The 19,038-nt window shown below is 37.0% G+C and overlaps 1 protein-coding gene and 1 pseudogene across 4 annotated transcripts in view; both read right to left on the bottom strand.

Moving 5' to 3' along the window:
• Nucleotides 1-19,038, bottom strand: part of LDAH (lipid droplet associated hydrolase) — an 82,167-nt gene that overhangs the window by 25,408 nt on the left and 37,721 nt on the right. For all 4 annotated transcript variants that reach the window (XR_012059175.1, XM_006197147.4, XM_072938152.1 and 1 more), the window contains exon 5: nt 3,138-3,372. Coding sequence is in view for 3 of the 4 variants with exons in the window: in XM_006197147.4 (XP_006197209.1) it covers nt 3,138-3,372 (235 nt within the window). In the remaining variant the exon portion in view is untranslated. The remainder of the gene's footprint in view (nt 1-3,137; nt 3,373-19,038) is intronic.
• LOC116283445 (nuclear pore complex protein Nup88 pseudogene) lies at nt 6,074-7,899 on the bottom strand (annotated as a pseudogene).

The following is a 19,038-nucleotide window of genomic DNA, read 5'->3' as shown; positions in this document are numbered from 1 at the left end:
TAAAAATAATGCATCATTTTTTCTTTGTTTTAGTTTTCAAAAGTTTGATTATGATGTGTTTTAGTGTGGATTTCTTTGGGTTTACCTATTTGGAGTTCATCCAGCTTCCTGAATCTGTAAGTTTACATCTTTTGCCAAATTTGGGAAGTTTCCATATTTATTGGTCTAATCTTCATGTTCTCTGATTCTTTCCTCTGTCTCTTCCACTTTACTGTTCAGCTCAAACATTGAGTTTTTTTATTTCAGTTACTATATTTTTCAGTTCTAAAATTTGTTTAGTTTTTCTTTAAATTTTCTCTTTCCTGAGATTTTCTATTTTTTTCATTAGTTTCAAACATGTTTATTAATTGCTCATTTAAGCATTTTTATAATGACTGCTTTAAAAATCCTTGTCAGAAAATTCTAATATCTCTGTCATTTTGGTGTTGGCATTTATTGTATTTTTCCATTCAAGTTGAGATTTTCTGGGTTTTGGTATGACAAGTCATTTTTAACTAAAACTTGGACATTTAGGGTATTATGTTATAATACTGGGTCTTTTTTAAACCTCTATTTTAGCTGGATTTTTTTGTTTTTTTCTGATACTTCTCCAGCAGGGGGAGAAGGGAGGGAGAATTGCCATCTCACTACTACCAGGTAGGGTAGAAATCCAGGTTCTCCACTTGGTTTCTGTCGACACCCAAGGGGTGGAGAGGCTCCTCATTATTGCTGGGCAGGGATAGGAACTCTGACTCCTCACTAAGCCTCCACTGTTACCGTCTGGCTGGGAGGAATAGAACTGCTTTGTTATTTTCCCCCATATGACTTCCACTGAGGAGGTGGTGGTAGTGGCTTCATTACTGCCGGGCAATGGCGAAAGTCCTGTCTCTCTCCTCAGCCTCTTTGGGACATCACTCTAGTGGGGAAGGAGAGGGGTGCTTTCATTACTGCTGTGTGTAGGGTAAAGTCCAGGCCTCCCACTTGGCCTTTGTTGGCATGGGTAGCAATAAGGCCACAGTTTTTACTATGGCATGGCTAGATTAGGGCAGTTATTATCTAAAAGTTTCTTTTAGAAAGGTGGCCATTTTCCTGGTCCTCTGGCTACAGAGTGAAGACTTTTTCCAGGGCATTTTTTAATCCATACCCATTGGTGTTTCTGGGTCACTGGCTCCAAGTCTAGGATATATGCGGTAAAAAGAAAACCCAGGGAACTCACCACTGTGTTGTTCCTTGGGCTCCAAAGTCCCTACATAGTCTGCTTTTTTCTCCACCTTTCAGAGTCTTCTTATGTTTGGTTTATATATGATATGCAGGGTTTTTAGTATTTAGTATGAGAAACAGGAGAAAGTCCATCTATTCCATCTTCCTGGAAGCAGAAGTTCTTGGAGGAAAATGGATTCCTTAACTAGAGGATGCTTTTTTAAAAGTCTTTTATATAGGGTAAAAAGAAAAAATACTAAAGAAGGAAAAAAAACTGTAAAGGGGAAAAAAAATGACTTACTGAAGTATACATGGAATAATTTTATGTATATTTGCCAGAATTTCAAGTGATTTCCATTTGATCTCAAATAATTTCCAAAGGTGTAGTGGCCCTTAGAGATTACCTAGTCTAACTCTTGATTTGATCAATGACTAAGAACTAGAGAGGGGAAGGAACTGAATTGAGGCCACAGAGGGGTCTGAGGCAAAAACAAAATGAGAGTTCTGGGTTTCTGACATCCAATCAGTGCCATTTTCACTTACTAGGTCATTTCTTTCTCTTCCATAATATGAGGGGAGGTTAAGGGGCTGGATCAGAAGGTCTTCAAGGGACATCTCCAACTTCAATCTTTGGTGATTTTTATGACTGTCCTAGGCCGTGCTTCTTCTTCTCCCTATCTTACTGCCTTCCTCTGCTATGCTAAGGCTATAATAAAGAATGGGAGTTGGGGAGAACATGGAGGGGAAAAACCCACAAATACAGAAAATACACTGAACTTTGTATTTGTGATGACGGCTTCTTGCTATGTATTTGGAAAAACACCTCCCATACAATCTGTAACCATACAGCTGTAAAGGTGAGGCTGTGATTTGTTTCTGGATTCACTATGCACATGATTTTGGGGCACTCAATGCTGGTGAGAACAGTAAACTTCACTCGGGAGTCCTGCCTTTATGACTGACTGGAGCAAAGAGACAATAGCAGCAGCTGTGGTAAAATGAAGCTTAACATAGTGGCAGACTGGGAGAGACCAAACACTACCCAGCAGCTGTGTGCCTTTGGGCAAATCATGTAACTTCTCTGAACCTCAGCATCTTCATCTGTAAAATGGGGACAGTAACAATACCTAAACCTCATTAGTTCTGAGGACTACAGGTAAAAGCTTAGAACAGTGCTAGTAGCTGCTGCTGCAACTGCTGATACGTCATTCATTGGAGGCTTATTATAAATAAAATACTAGATAGACACTTTGCATATATTATCATATTTAGTCACATAATAATCTTTTGAGGTATGGGTATGAGATATTATTATCCCCATTTTATAGATTAAGAAAGTAGCATTACTTTATTATTAAAATCATTTATAAATACAGTATAAATTAGTATTAACTAAAAAGATAAATTACACTTAAAAACAACATTTGAAGCCAAAAAGTAAAGTAGCAAGAACATTCCCTGGCATGTTCAGAAAATATAATCAGTAAATCAGTAAAGCATCCAGTGTTAAATTCCCATGACTATTATTTATTACTTTTATAACTTAACCCCTCCCTAAACTGTTAACAGGAAAATAAAATCATAGCCTGTTCACTTCATGGGAATATTTGGCCTGGTTTCCCTGGGCTGGTTTTTGCAAAGTTCACACACTGAGCTTAACTGGTCATACTCTGGATTCCTGTAAGGATTCCATATATACTAGATACAGAAGAATTCTTTCTCATCATCCTGCAGTGAGAGTGGAGATCAGAAGCATAAGGTTTAAAATTAAAGCTTGATAAGGCTTTTCTATCTGTCAGCTAGAATAACCCTCATTATTTTCATTTTATTTCTAGTTTTAAACTTTTGGAGAAAAATACAACAAATAATTCTTTGCTTGATACTCACCCACTGTCTGAGGCTACTCTCTTGAACACTTTGATACAAGAATAAACATAAACTTTTAAAAATGTGCTTACCAAGGCAGAACGGTTCCAACACATTTAGGAGCGAAAATTCACTCTGTAGGTTCATCATTTGAAGAAGCATTCTGATGATCAAGGACTTAATTTTCTCAGGCAACGGTTTAAGTAATAAGTAGCCAGGAACATAGAGAGCATATCGAAGCCAGCACAACACTGGAGTGGCGATCTTGCCTTTGGGTGATTCAGACATTCGCTCAATTGTTGGAAAGAGCAGAATGGAGCGAATTATCTACAATAAAAAATACATTGTGATGAGTTTTCTTAAGGGATAACTCATTGCTTGTTTCTCCTATATAGTATTGACAAATGACTGGGTTTTGTAAAATGGCTAAAGATCCATTCAGACTAAGAACAACCATCTACTGCTTCTGAGCCCACCACTCTGGGTAGGATATAAGGATGTTCTTGAGCTGCTGGGATTAATTTTCCAGGCGAGGAGGAAATCAGATTCCTGGGTAACTTCTTGATTGTGACAGCAATTCACAATCCCTTCGAAGGATTGCTGAAAGTAGGAATGAATGTACCATTTTAGTGGTTATACCAACTTGATTGACTAATGACATCAAAAGAGAATAAAGCTACATAAAAGACTCTACTTCCAGTCAGAATTTCTTTTATTGATTACAGTTAGAGGTAGCTCACTTTTGAAAAACTCTATTCCTTAATCTTACCAGCCAAAGAAAATCTTTAACAGGACCAAATACATTTTGAACATTTTGATTCAATCTCAATAAAGTGCAGGCCAGGAACAAGGGAAGCTGGAAATTTCTACCTATGTAGGGACATACTTAAGGACAAAAATATCATTTCAACTCAATTCATCAGAATATCAGGGAATATATTTTAATAATACTCAAGAAGAAAAGAGTATCTCTAAAACATTTTAAAGTTACCATTATTTATCATATTTAATATTTTAAAAATTAATATATAAACATAATTTCTGTGGAGGATCAGAAAAGTCAAAAGAGCTAAGCATTAATATTAGGGTAACATAAATGTAACATAGATGGAACAGATTCATCAATGTTAACAGATTGTAGAACAGGAAATGAGAATGGACACATGATTTTACTTTTTAAAAAACCTTTAAAATTGTTAAGGATAATATAATACAGAAAAGCATATAAAACATAAATGTTCAATTTAATGAATAATTTATAAAATGGTTTTTCACATGGGTCAAGAAACAAAACATTGCCAGCATGGCATCTTCTAACACGACTCCTTCCTTTGCTCACATCTTAGGTAACCTCTATCCTGACTTCCTCACACTTTTTTACATCAATTAAAAATATGTAAATAAATAAACAAAAGTAAAAAAAAAGATTTATCATTCCTTAATACTATAATTACTTCCTTATTTTATTTTACATTAAGACATCATCCTGCTATAGACCAAACTGTGTCTCCCCCAAATTGATAGGATGAAGCCCTAACTTCTAAGTTGACTGAATGTAAGTAATTAAGGTTATATGAGGTCATAAGAATGAGGCTCTAATGGTAGGATTAGTACCCTTATAAGGACAGACACCAGAGAGATTGCTTTCTTCCCAAGAGCATACAGAAGAGGTCTAGTGAACACACAGGGAGAAGGTGGCCATCCACAAGCCAGCAAGAAGTTTCAACGGAAACTGACTATGCTGGTCTTGGACTTCCAGTCTCCAGAACTGTGAGAAAATAAATGTCTGTTTTTTTTTTCCCAGCCATCCAGGCTATGGCATTTTGTTATAGCAGTCTGAGCTAACCTATCCCTTAATACCATAGGTAATTTTTGTCTGTTAATGAACTTTACATAAATGTAATCATGCAATATGTTTTTGTATTTTACTTCCTTCACTCAACGTTGTTTATAAAATCCATCCATGTTGATACATGTAGTAATAGCTCACTATCCCTGCTACACAGTTTTCCACTCTAAGAATATAACACTATTTTACTGATAGATATTTGGGTTGTTACTAAAATATGTTGCTGTGAACATTTTGATACATGTCTCTTGTGTATGTGTGCACGTATTTTTGTTGACTATATCACCTCAGAAGTAGAAATATGGGGTCATGTGCTATGCACATGTTCAGCTTTAGCAGGTAATTCCAAATAGTTTTCCAAAGTACTTGTACCAATTTACCCCCCTACCACCAGACACGAGCGTTCCTATTGTTATATATTCTCATCGCCTTTGGTACTGGCAAATTTTGTAACTAATTGTAATTGACTAGCCTGGCATTTACTGGTATTTCATTGTGGCTTTAATTTGATGACTAATAAGGTTGAATAGCTTTTATATATATTTTTTGAACATTTCCTATATCCTCTGAAGTGCTTATCTAAGTTTCTTGCACATTTTTCTATTAGATTGCCTGTCCTTTTTTTTTTTTGATTTGTAGTTGTTTTTTATTCTGGATACCACCCCTTTGTCATGCTGCAGTCCTTGGCTTGCCTGTTCATCCTTTATTCTTATTTTATTCTTAATGGAGATAAGTTCTTAAGTTTGATGCAGTTGAATTTAACAGTCTTTTCTTTTACAGTTATTGTTCTTTGTCCCTGGTTTAAGAAATTCTTTTCCAACCTTAAATCATGAAGGCATTATGTTTTTCATTCAAAATGCTTCTTTAGAAATTAGATAATGCTACCTCTTATCTGTTCTAAAATGTGGATCTAAGCCTTGGGCTGTGTTTAACTTCAGTTTGAGTCTGCTCCTTTGATCTCAGGCATCACTGATTTGCCATTTCCCTTATGTATTTACATTCTTCTTTCTGGATGAACTGAATGCACTCTTCCGAGCAGGACTTGCTAGTAAAGGCAGGCTTTTGTGGACTCAGTCTCTTTTTTCATCTTCCACTGTCGACAGTCCTTTTTCATAGTAACCTGTTTGATGGCACTGCCTAAATGTTAAAGTTGATTGGGTAACACCTGCCATTCTACCTTCATGTCTCTCTCACTAATAGAGAACAGGGATTTGAGGGTGAAAACTGTGGAAGACTCTTCTTTCTAATCATGATAACTTCTTGTTTTCCCTTGGTCATATCTGTCAGCTAAGTGCTCAGCCATTTCCTACAGACTTTCTTTTTCTCTCAACAATATCTGAGATATTTTGTTTCTTTTTTAGTCACAATAATTTGACCTCTACTAGATCTCCTCCTCTGTTGCATAAGTAAGATGTACTATTCCCTGTAGCCTTGATGGTGAATAAAAGATTCTTTGGGAGCAGGGAGCTATAGCCTTTTCAGATGATTTTTTAAAATGCTGGATAGGTAACAACACATTGCAAAATGCTCACTCACAATGTGCTTTTCAAACGAATGTCGGGTTTCAGCCTGAATACAGGAGTTTCTGCCACCGTGGCATCTTCTCAAGTAAAAAGCAGAGAATGCTGGATGGACTATACTTAATAAAGGCCTTATGGGGCATTCCTGGGCACTTGTGATGCAGATCACTGTGGGATCTAGAATGTCACGGATGATTCAGAATCCTCTAATCAGGGCCAGCTGCCTGTATTACAACAGGTCTATACAAAGGTTATATACAAATATTCACACAAAGGTTTTGGGATCTCTGTGAAGCCTGAATGGACAAGAAAAGTCAGTGGAATCATTCTCCCTGGATGCCACCTTCAGTGCGACTCCAACTCAGTGCATTTGAACAGAGAAGGAATGAGATCAGCTTTGGAATTTCGGGAATTTTTGATATTGGTCATCTTCTTCTTCCTCTTCTAGCATAATACAGGGATACAGCATTCCTGATTCATTAGTGATCCCTACAGCGTTGAGGACACAGGGCAAGCAGAGTCTGTAGCACAAGCATCGTAACTATAGTTATCTTCAGTCTTGGGACGCATGAGTAAAGAACCTGAAAGCTTTTCAACGTCTCCAGGGCTCTCGAACACATCTCTCTATTCTCATATTCAATATAAAGTAGGCACGCTACTACTTCATCTTTGCCTTTCTGTCCAAAGAAAGTCTTCAGGACTGCTCCCAATGGCTCAAAGTCAAATGGGGCTGCTGTCTCTCTGACAGATGTGGAATATGTCCCTCAGACTGGCAAAAATTAAGAAATCTAACAACACCAAGTATTAACGATGTGGATCAACAAGAACTCTTAGACAATATGGCATTAGCTAAGGATTAGCCTTTCTTCCTCTGTTTTTGAAAGTACAGTCACAATAGTGGGTGTCTGGAGTTCACATAGAAAGTACATTTTATCATGTTGTCAAATGTTAGCAGTTTAATTCAGGGATCTGGCATTTCACTTGGATACCATCAGCATGATTTAAGAGTCTGAGAGGTAGAAATGATAAAAAATCTTTTGGCAGCTGGAGCAGTGCTATAATTAACCATTGATTGTATACCTTCAAATTCAGATTTCTTCCCTGTCCTTTGGGTCATTCTAATATCAGGAGTTCTTTTACTCCTGCAAGGGCTACCACTGTTCTGTTGGACTTAACAAGACCTGAGAGATTTCAAACGGGGCTGGATTTATACAAAGCAATCTCTGGTATTGAGAGAGGTAGGGTTTCTCACTGTCTTGCTGGGGACTCCCAGCGGAAGGGCTAAGAAAGAGCTACCTTCCCCATCCCAAAGGAAGAGCTCCCCCTTGAGGCTGAAGAGCAGGTTTCTCGTTAGCAGCTGCAGTGGCAGCAAAGACAACGGTGAAGAAACTCACTTCTCAGCTTCAGCTGGGCTCTCATTTGTCTGTCCCACCTGGAGCTACGGGAACATGATGTGTATGGAAGCCAGGTCAGCCACAGTCGCAGTCACTGCAGGCTCCTTGGCAGCCAGTATCCTTCAATAGTATCTCTAAAAGCTCTATGGTTCATAATCTACCTGAAACTGGTTTTTATGTGTGGTGTGCAATATAGGTCTAATTTAATTTTTTCCCCATATGGAAACTCAATGGTTCCAGCACTATTAACTGCAAAGGCTGCCCATTCCCTGCTTTTCTGCAGCGACACTTCTGTTATAAGTCCTGTGTTTATGTGAATAGGTCCTTTTCAGGGTTCTCTAATCTATTTTACTGGCCTACTTTTTAAACTCTGTGCCAAGAGCACAACATCTTATTTACTAAATGAGTAAATTTATATTTTGATATTTGGTAGAGCAAGTTAAACCCCATCTTCTCATTCTTCAAAAACGCTTTGGGTATTTTTGGTTCTCTGCGTTTCCGTAAACAATATGGAATTGGCTGTTCAAGTTCCACAAACATCTTGTTGAGATTCTGACTGGAATTGTACTAAATTTGTAAAGTAATTTGAGAAGCAATAGCTTTACAATACTGGGGGTTCCAACCCATGGAAGTGGGATAGTTCCCCCTTTATTATAAAACTTAAGTGTCTCTAAAAATATTTTGTACATTTTACAAGTCGTTATCTTACGCAACTTTTGTCAGATTAGGTACTTAACTATTTCTATGCTATTGTAAATAGGTTACATAAATTATGATATAGCCATTTAATGTAATACTATGTTATAATGAACATTAGTTAGATTTGCACTTGCTGACAATGAGGGTGCCCAAATTCCATTTCTTCTTTGAAACCAGCTGGTTAGGACTGTGAATAAAAGCAAGCTTCAAAGGAGACACTCTAAGCCTTGGGGCTCATATGTTCTTTGGGCTTTTTATTCTGAAAGCATAAAGGTAATTTTGCTTATTTTCAGGTTTCTTGGCTATGTCCTATAAGTGATACTTGGAAAATTAGATATTACTGAATACAATCTTCACTAACTAGAATTTAACTATTCAACTCTCCGTCTTTTTATTTTCCTCTTTCAGGTACCTTTTAACCACATTAGTAAATAACCAAACCAACTACTATCAGGGATTTGGTTAAAAAAATAATTTCAGGGAATAATGTGAGGTCAGTACATTTAATCCTAATCCCCTAAATCTTTTTTATTTACCATAGATGACAAGAGAAAATATTCAGAACTAGGACTCTCAGGTGCTACAAATTCTTTAGGAAAATAAAATTAAATTATGCTCTATTGTACTCTGTTTAAAACACATTACAAACATTTCAAATGGGAAAGTTAGAAATAATTTTTTTCCCCCTAGCCAATCCACAGTCAACCAGAACAATCAACTAATGAAAATAATCTGTTTTCCAAGAAGTCTGGTAATTGAGTCCTGTATGGTAACTTACAGCTCATTTTAGTTTCGTTTACTCACTTCAAAACAAGGGGCCTCCTTGTGTTTACTAAATGTTCTCAAAGATTTAGAGAATATAAATGGTTAACACAGTTACTGTCATACTGAAAATGTACCATGCAGATTCCATACTAGTTATGTAACCCACAGAACATAAGGAACTTCAGACTGATCAAATCAGCTGGCAGAAAGAGGAAGCAATCCATTACTTTGTATAAATGATCCATTACTGTGACCCATGTTAAACAAAACTGCATGCAAGGGAAACTCTGAAAATACATGAGTAACTACAGGGTTGCATTTGGTTGATCTATACCAATAACAAATTGAGAATTAAAGTGCACTCTGAAATCATGGGAATATACCGAAACAATAAGGAAATTCTAATATGTACTCTGAATGCATCATTGATTCTCAAAAATATAAGAAGACCAAAGCTTGTTTATCGCAACTAGTATTTAGTTGATGAGACTGGTTTTCCTCTCTTGCCTTTGGAGAGCAACAGTTATTACCTGTTGGGTGAAACAGATACTTTTCCAAAATATCATGATGATAATTTCAATGAAATTTAAGTCCAAATTTGATAGGCTTAGGCACAGTAATAAAAGTTTCTTTTGTTCATATAGAAATCTATTGGCAAAAAAACCCACCGAGGTCAAGGAAATATACCCAATTTTATAACACAGCTGTGCAGAGAAGGTTTCCAAATCTGTATACATGACAAAACATTTTCTTGTATTACTGTCTTATTAAAGAAAGAACTTCTAGGCTGGCCAATTCATGCTACTCTAAGGGAATATCTTCATATATTTCACATTCTCATTTGAAATCTAACAGAGTCAACTTCTGATAATGAAGCGCAACCGTGTTTTCCTGAATAGTACAGGAAAGGGAATATACACATTGGGACTTTTTATACAGGGGACGTTGGGGGGATTAGAGACAATATTTTGATGTTTATTTTTCCTGACTTTATTATTACTATTAATCATTTTCCAGAAAGGAAGTTAGGAAACAATTTGAAGTATAGCCATAGGTAAGGCATATGACGTTCAGGTATGGTTTATGTGCAATCTGTTTCATTAAATAGGCATTTTTTAAAAAACAGTAAAATCTAAAAAATATCTTCCATACACTCATACTTATTACAGATGCCTCCATTTTTCTGGGGTGCAGCCATGATGCCAGTATGTTATGACTAAAAGAAGCCATGATAAACAGCATTTCAACATCTTTAAAAAACAGCATCACTGCTACTTTCCCTATTTGTTTATCACATGAGCCCACCTTCCGCAGCAGTTTCAGGGTACTTCCCCACTGCATAAGTTGAAAACAGGAACACATAGCACACAGTTTTTCCTTTTGTATTATTGCCAACATTGTTAAGACATGTTAGAGAACATGCAACATAAACCAGGAAGCCTTCAAAGATAAAGTTGCTAGTAGTCAAAGCACAGACCTAGGAATAATCCTAGTTTATCTCTTCTCCCCAAAAGGCTACGTTTTCTTCTTCTTAGGATAAGACTATTTAGCTTATTTAATCATATGTATGCAGCTAATATACTGCAAATTCCATTTTATTTTAATGATCAAGAGCTTGCCTTTTGAGATCTTATATTCTGTCTTAACAATTTCATACATCAGTAAGACAGGAATATGCCCCACAGAGGGAAGTGCTTAGAGTAACAGTAATAATGACAGCTAACTGTCTTCTGGGATATGTACTTTATACACATTAAGTCATTTATTATGTGTAACCACCTTATCAAGTTTCTTCATTCCATAGATGAGAAAATTGAGGTTTAGCTACAAAGTGACAAAGATGAAGTATGGACCCAAGCAGGGTAACTTCAGAGCCCATGCCATTAACCATTAATTACACCACATACTTGCAGACAAAAGAATTTCTTAATAATTATTATTGTTCGGTGACATAATTGCCTATGTTTGAAACAATCACTACCATTATTGTTACAGATAGGCCAACATTTACAAGTGCTTCAAATCATTCAGCTTCAAAAATAGCTCTATATCTTAAGAAGTAAAGCATGAAATCCTTCAACTACTGATGACTGAAAAAAAATTGTTACTTCAATTTGTTTTGCATGAGGTAGACGGCATTCATGAAACTGATTATTTTTACCATTTTCCATTCATGTGAACTATACTCAGATCTTCTGGAGCAGAGATTTTTCTACACTTCAACTACCTGAACATGAAAAAAAGGCTCTTTCATGCATTTAATCTACATGTCAGGGTTGCTAATTACAAGGAACGGTTGCATATTTGCAGAGATATTTACATAACTTATGATTACACTTAAACATTTGAAACATAGCTTCAAAATTTTCCTATAACCCATTCTTCTCAAGCTCCTGTCATTTTATACACTTCAGATTTATTTTATTTTGGATGCAAAATGCTCTTCTCCCTAGCTTAAAATCTCTTGGAATCCACTTCCTTTTGAGTCTGTCAGATTCAGAATCACTAAGAAGTCAAACAGAAAATTAAGGATGCTCACAGGTCCATTGTAGATGATTCTGTACAAGCTGCTCTGTAGTACCACTACCTATTACAGAGCATCTGTTACTCCGAATTGAAGAGTGTTTTCCAGGCAGGCTCATAGTTCAGTGACTGGTGACAACAGCAAACCCATCCCCATGTCTACAGCTCCAGTAGTCTCACATACCTACTATGCCCTTTGGCAACATCAGCTTCCTCATGGTTAATAATGGCAAAGCTACACAGAATCTGAAAGGATGGCTAACTAAAACTTGGGAAAACAAGTGGTTAAGTCACAGCAAAAGGTTAGGCCCAAACAGCTGAAGGAAGTCCATGAACCCCAATACCAGGTAATGAAAATGGTAAGAATCTGTCCTCCTTTTAATTTAGGAAAAATAAAGATGTATCAAAGATGTATGCATCTTAACATATCTTTTCCTTCAAGGTCTCTGATGGGGGTGCTCCTGCTCCACTGTCACCCAGACACACCAGCTTCCTGAAGGGAGTACCCCTCTTGGTAGGGCCACGGTATCTCCTATGCTCAGCCAAACCTCTGTGAGTTCCTGGGTCTTGCCACTGCCTCACTGCACTTCCAAGGCCTCGGCTTCTACAGAGAGGGGCCAGGTGCCTCTGGGAAGGCCACTGCCTTCCCTAACAGGATTGGCCTGCATTTCCGAGGGCCTTTAAGCATCTCTGCCAACTCCTAAGTTGCAATTGACATACAAATATGATCATTTATTAATTTATTAAAAATGCCCCCACAGTATCTGAAAATGCTATATGATGAAAACAGGAATCATATACTCTGTTACCAGTTCAAATGTTAGTCACCAACTAAAAAAATTCATTCATCTTAAAAGACCTTTAGGGGTAAAGGGCCATGATATATTTAACTTACTCTCAAGTAGTTCAGAAAGAAACATCATATATATACATTACTTACATATATGTACACACACACACACACACTTGCTCTCCCTACTCTGTCATATATATGTATGTCAGAGAGAAAGAGCAGAGGGCAAATGAGGTAAAATATTAACAACAGTAAATTGGAGTAAAACGAATATGGTGTCCTATTTACTCTTCTTATTCTCGCATCTCTTCTGTAAGTCTGAAATGATTTCCACGTAAAGCGTCAAAAAATTAAGTCCAGTCCCCCACTGCCCTCGGTCCCCCAGCCACGGCACTTCTAACCCCCTTATCTTGCTCTACTCTTTTTTATCAAGGTAGGCTCACCTTCAAACATATTAATTTTTATGTTTATTACCATCCCCCCTTAGCAGACTGTGAACTCTGGGAAGGCGGGCTTCTTCCCTATTTTGTTTGCAGGGCCTGCATGTCCACACCAGGTGCTCAGCGACAGTGCATGGACACAGACAACTGAATGAATCAAAGTCAGGCTGAGGGACGGTCGCCCAGGACGCCTGCCTCATCCAACGCCCCTAAACAACTTCCCCTGTCCAGCTCCAGCTTGGGACCGGAGGTTTATTCTGTCTAGAAGTTGGAGAGAGCTTTCCAGGCACAGAGAAAGGCAGGGGAAAGAGCCATCATGAAAAGGGGATTAAGTGAAAGCCCCTGCACTGGCTGCTGACACTCTCACGTGCAAACACCAGCCTCTCCTGCTGCTTCATGTGGATGCTGCTGCCCTCAGGCAGCGGATCTGAAGATTTTGGGGGGAGAAACTGAATGGCTTTTAGAGAAAAAACACACTGATAGTGACATTGGGGAATATCATCAAAAAAAAAAAATCAGGACACTTGTCCAATCACCCTGGAGTGAGGCTGCCTAGCTGACAAGGCCCACTCCCACATAAAACCTAGGATTTTCAGTGCTTCTCTCCTGAGTATCAATAGGTAACAAAGGAATGTCAGACATTTGAGAAAGCTTCCCTTACAGTAGGTAGATCGACATAAGCAAAACATGAAAAGAGGAATTCAGAATGAATAGAGACAATGCAAAAGTACAATGAGACTCCAACAATCTGCTTTCCTCAGAGAGAGACAGTGATATCCATGAAATAAAAAGGATACTACAGAGAGGGAAGAAGGCACTAGAAGTTATCTTGGAAATTACTTGTATGAAGGCTGAAATCAAAAGTTTAATTAGATGAGTTCCAAGATAAGGTTGAGGAAAACCCCACATTTCTCCTTGTATAGAACTTTAAAAGACAGAAACAGTGGAAAATGAAATAAATCAAGAGAATCTTTCCTGGAAGTTTAACACATGAATAAAGAGAAAATTAGCAGAAAAAAAAAAAAGAGACAAGTTTTCAGGAGGTAAGGATGCCAGTTTCCAGGTTACAAAGGATAAACGGTCCAAGGAATATCATCACAAAATATAAATGAAGATTCCAAAACTGTCCAGAGAAAAAACAGGTCACATAAAGAACAAAACACTGGAAAGGGCACACTTCTCAAAGGCAAAGCGTGAAGGACTGGGAGCCAGGCAGCAGCGGTAACGGAGTGAGGACAGTGGGCTGGCTCACTGCAGAGCAACCTGCCTGCCAAGAACAATTAGAAAAGCTGGAAAGAGGTTTTGTTTTTTCAAAGTGACTTTGAAAGTATCAAAGGCAGAGGAGAGTTGAAAAGCCAAAATTCTAGAGAAAAAAGAAACTCAGAGAGGTGTGCTGCGACAGCTCTTCTTAGTTATTGACCAATTTGCAAGCAATGGCTATAAGGCCAACATGCTGAACTGTTTCTGGAAATTTGTGGCTCAAGGGTCAAGACTTGGGCGTTTGGTGCCCATTAAAGAGAAGGCACCCTGGGCTCTCAGAGGGCTACTCCTTAATAGACCAGGCCTCACAAAGATAGCTTTGATTTAGTCCAGTTCCTCATGGCATTACAGTGATTGAGCCTCACTATAACTGCTAGTCAAAAGCAAAAGTAAATCCTCTCTGGAGGAAAATACACACATTGTCTTAACAATTTTTTTACCTTATAACACCAGGTATTCAATTAAAAAAGAACCTTACCAAGCAGTGATGGTTTATTTATGTGGTGATGGTTTATTTTCTGTGTCAATTTGACTGGGCCATGGGGGTACCAGATATTTGGTCAAACATTATCTGGGTGTGTCTGGGAGGGTGTTTTGGATGAGATTAACATTTGAATCAATAGACCTAGTAAAGCAGATGGCCCTCCCCAGTGTTAGTAGGCCTTATCCAATCAGCTGAAGGTCTGAATAAAACAGGAAGGTTAAGTAAGAGGTAGTAGGTTATGAAAGAGGAAAGGCTGAATCTTCAACACTCAGTCTGGCTAACTACAGCAGCTCCCTCAACTACGCTGGTGAGATGAAGTTATTTGCTGAAATGGAGTTTCTGGACTGTCTATCAACTTGATTCATGTGTGTTTCCTCTGGTCTCTTTATGACTGATACTGGGAAATGATTTACTGTCTGGTTTCCTAGGGACAGGTTGCCACAAATGATGCTGGCTTCAGTCTTTTTCCATTCATCAATATACTTCCCTGCTACCTGATAATTTGGCTTCTTCCCAGCCAAATACAATTGGTCTGAACCTGGAAAGCAAGATCTCAAAGCAACCACATTTCATCTTTGTGAAGCATCTTTCATTTAGTGCCTGCTAGGCTTTTTCCACTTCAGGGAATTTTTTGTGGCCTACACTGCATATTGTTCACAGATTTTCCATATAAGCAAGAGGGAGGGTAAAAAAGTCTCATGCACACAGAGTAACCATATTAAAGAGATTTTTCCTTCCTTAAAGATCATAATTATAATTCTCATCTCCACAAACTGACAGACCTGAAAGAATCTTCCGGCTGGAACACAATAGCCACAAAAAAATGATTTCACAGAATTCTGCTCATCTGTTTCCACTCTCTTCTATGTTATCTTTTCTCTGACTGCTACGCTCCACCCCCGAAGGCTCTAATTTGCTCTTCTGTGAACACTCAGTTCCTTAGCATAACAAGGTCTAAATGCAGCAAGGCACAAGCTATATTTTTCAGACCTGTATCCATCCAATTTCCATCATAGTCACAAAGACAACATCTCTGCCTTACTCACACCCCTGAGCCTCTTAAAGTCCTCACCACTATAAACCTCACGGTCTGATGAGATTCCAATGAGGTCTGCTTCACCCTAGCAGTAGGATGAATGATAATGCTAATCCCAACCTGTGATTTTGTTATCACATTCAAATAACAATCAGGAGGCAGGCCATCAAAATATATACCTATCAACAATTCAAATGATTTTCAGGGGTAGGGGAAGGCAGGGTTTATAAAAAATTGCAAGGAAGGGCAAAAGCCTAGCTAACTGAGTAGAGCAGGAAGAGTTAAAAGGCCAGGATAGCGCAACTGCCAAAGATGCTGCTACCAACTTAGTGCCGATACTGGTCTCAGGGGTGGGTTCTCCTGCAGAGAAACCATGAAGTTGACATTATCCTTTTTCTTTCTCCTTGTATTTGTTGTCTCTTGCTGTGTAACAAATTACCAAAAACTTTATTTCTCATGAATCAACTTTCTGTTATGAAGTCATAAAATCAAATTGCTTTTTTTTTAAAAGAAGAAAGAAAACACATAACCATTAAGTGATTATAATAGTGAAGATATATATGCCATCAAAGGAAATTTTAGGAACAAAAAGTAAATAGAAAAAAAAAATCACTCTAAAATTCACCAAACACAACCACTATATTCACTTTGGTAATTTTATTTTCAAATTTTTAAATGTATGTTTTCTTTCGATATAGAGTTGTACTCTATATTCTCTTTATATTTTAACATCTTTAATACTCTATAATAAACTTTCATGTATCACAGTGTCTTTTGAAAATATAATTTTAATAGTTGCACATTCCATATTCAAACTTTTAGAGTTGGACATTGGGATGCTTCCAATTTTTTGATACAATAAATAATATTTTTGTAATGAATGTGTTCTCCATCTTTGAGATTATTTTCGTAGTAGAGATTCCAAAGAAAATAATTCGTAGGTTTAAAGGGTATGCATTTTTTTTCTGGTAACACACGATCATTGTAAAAAAGCAGAAACAATGTAGTCTCCACCTCCAATACACCCTTACCTCTAACCCCTCAGAGGTAACCACTATAAGTTACCTGGTGTTTACCTGTTCAGACTTTCTAAAAATGAGCATAGAAGTATAAATACACACAACCATGAACTTTTTCTTTAAAATAGTGCAATAGTAGCAACTCATTCCAATAACTGTTGACGTACATTCATCCAACATTAAGTACTACTGTAGCCAGTAGGCAGACATTATTAAGTACTACTATGCACTAGTTTATTAAGCACTGTGTCACACATTGTGCTAAGTACACATTTTTGGATAGATTTTATTAACCAGCTGTTCTTCAGTGAATTACCTGTTCAAGTCCTTTGCACCTGTATCTGAGAAGCTGCTGTTCTTTTTACTGATGTCTACAAGTTCCTTCTTATAAGAAATTAAACTTTTAGCCTTGTGGTTAAGAACATGGACTCTGGAGTCAAACAAATGTGGGTTCAACTCCTAGCACAGTCCCTTATTAGCTGTCTAACCTTGAACAAGTTATTTCTGTCCTTTCTAAGTCTCAGTTTCCTCATGTACAAAATGGGAAGAGAATAGCCCCCTTCAAGAGTTGGTGAAAGAATTAAATAAGATCCATAAATTATAATTATAGTAATATATAATAAATAATAATTATAGTAAAAGTTGATAATAATTTAATCTTTAATTATTCTAAATATCTACAAGAGAATTAGGTATCTTAAATGCATTTTTTACATTCTAATAAATAATAATATAAAAAAAGCCCACATTTTCCTTTCTTATTAAATAAAAACAAAATAAAAAGAGGGTATTGCATTATCCTCTCTGGTCTAAGCATGGAAAGTCATGGGACAAATTAATTACTTTTAAAATCATGAACTCTTACATCAAATTTCTTTATAATAAATTATTCTCAGGTCCATCTACACCTTTCCTTAAACAATCTCACATACTATTTTAAGAGGCTACTTGTGTTATAAAAGTAATCTGTGGTAAATTTAGAATGTTAAGTCTCTTTGGATACTACAGTAATCTTCAAAGGCATGGTTACTTTTTTTTTTTTTTTTACTTTTTTCCTACTTCCCTAAAATTTACAAATATATTAACTTTTACAATAGGAAAGAAAAATCTTTTAATTTAAAGAAAGATATTGCAAATCAATTGTAAAAAGACATTTGAGGAGGGGAGTGGACTAAGAAAACCTCAGTAGGTACTATACTAGATAATACCAGAGAATTACCATTGATTTTGTTAGGTGTGGTAATGACCTGGTAGTTATATAAGGAAAAAGTCCTTTTTAAAGATACACAATGAAGTATTCAGCGTGAAATATCATGAATGCTATAATTTATCTGAAAGTATATGAGAAAAAAAATGAGGTAAAGATAAAATATCAGTAGCTATGTTAATCTAGGTAATGGTTATCTGGAGATTCATTACACAATTATTTTTATTTCTGTTTGAAATTTTTCATAATAAAAATTTTAAATGATCAATTAAAAAAGATGTCTCTTTTTCCTTTCCATTTATATTAGCTTAGGTAGCTACATTCATGCTTCACCAAGAAGGGTTGCAACTGAAGACATATACCTTAAACTGCTTACACACAGCTCCCAGGTCATGCTTAAGTCTCAATCTCACAAGCTGGGGAACCAGTGTTTAGCTAAAGGTCCACATGCAACAGACTGGTGACTTCTGTCACCAGGAATATATTCTCAAAATTGGTTACAATGCCACAAATACAACTACTTCAGTGTCTAAACATATAAAAATATAGAGTTTGCTGGAATGCAGACGGCCCTTGCAGAACAAAAGACTGAGAACCTGCACACAAAAAAGCAGAGATTAAATCAGCTTCCATCGACAGATTTCTGCTACCTTGCTGCTTAAATCTTGGAACTTAATACTTCAAAGAAATGAGAATGAAATCTATGGTCCCATCCCAGGTCTGACCCTGATAACTCATGGAAATGAGAAAATATGTCTTGGTTGTGTGGCTTGCCTGAACAAGCCAAGTATCAGCAAATCAAGGGGGCTTGCTGTGCCTGTGGATACAGCCGTAGGTGCAAAGAGCTGGAATACATGGAATACAGAAAAGATCTTTCTTTTAGAGAACTTGATTAGTATTCTTGTGCATCCAAGAACAATATGAGAAGACATGGCTGATATGTCACAGAAAGACTAAGGACAGAGTTAATTGTCCATAACATCCTACAACATTCTATGTTCCAA

This window comes from Vicugna pacos, chromosome 15 (assembly GCF_048564905.1).
Source record: "Vicugna pacos chromosome 15, VicPac4, whole genome shotgun sequence".
In the NCBI taxonomy this organism is placed as follows: Eukaryota; Metazoa; Chordata; class Mammalia; order Artiodactyla; family Camelidae; genus Vicugna; species Vicugna pacos.
This window is presented reverse-complemented; position numbering and strand designations above follow the sequence as displayed.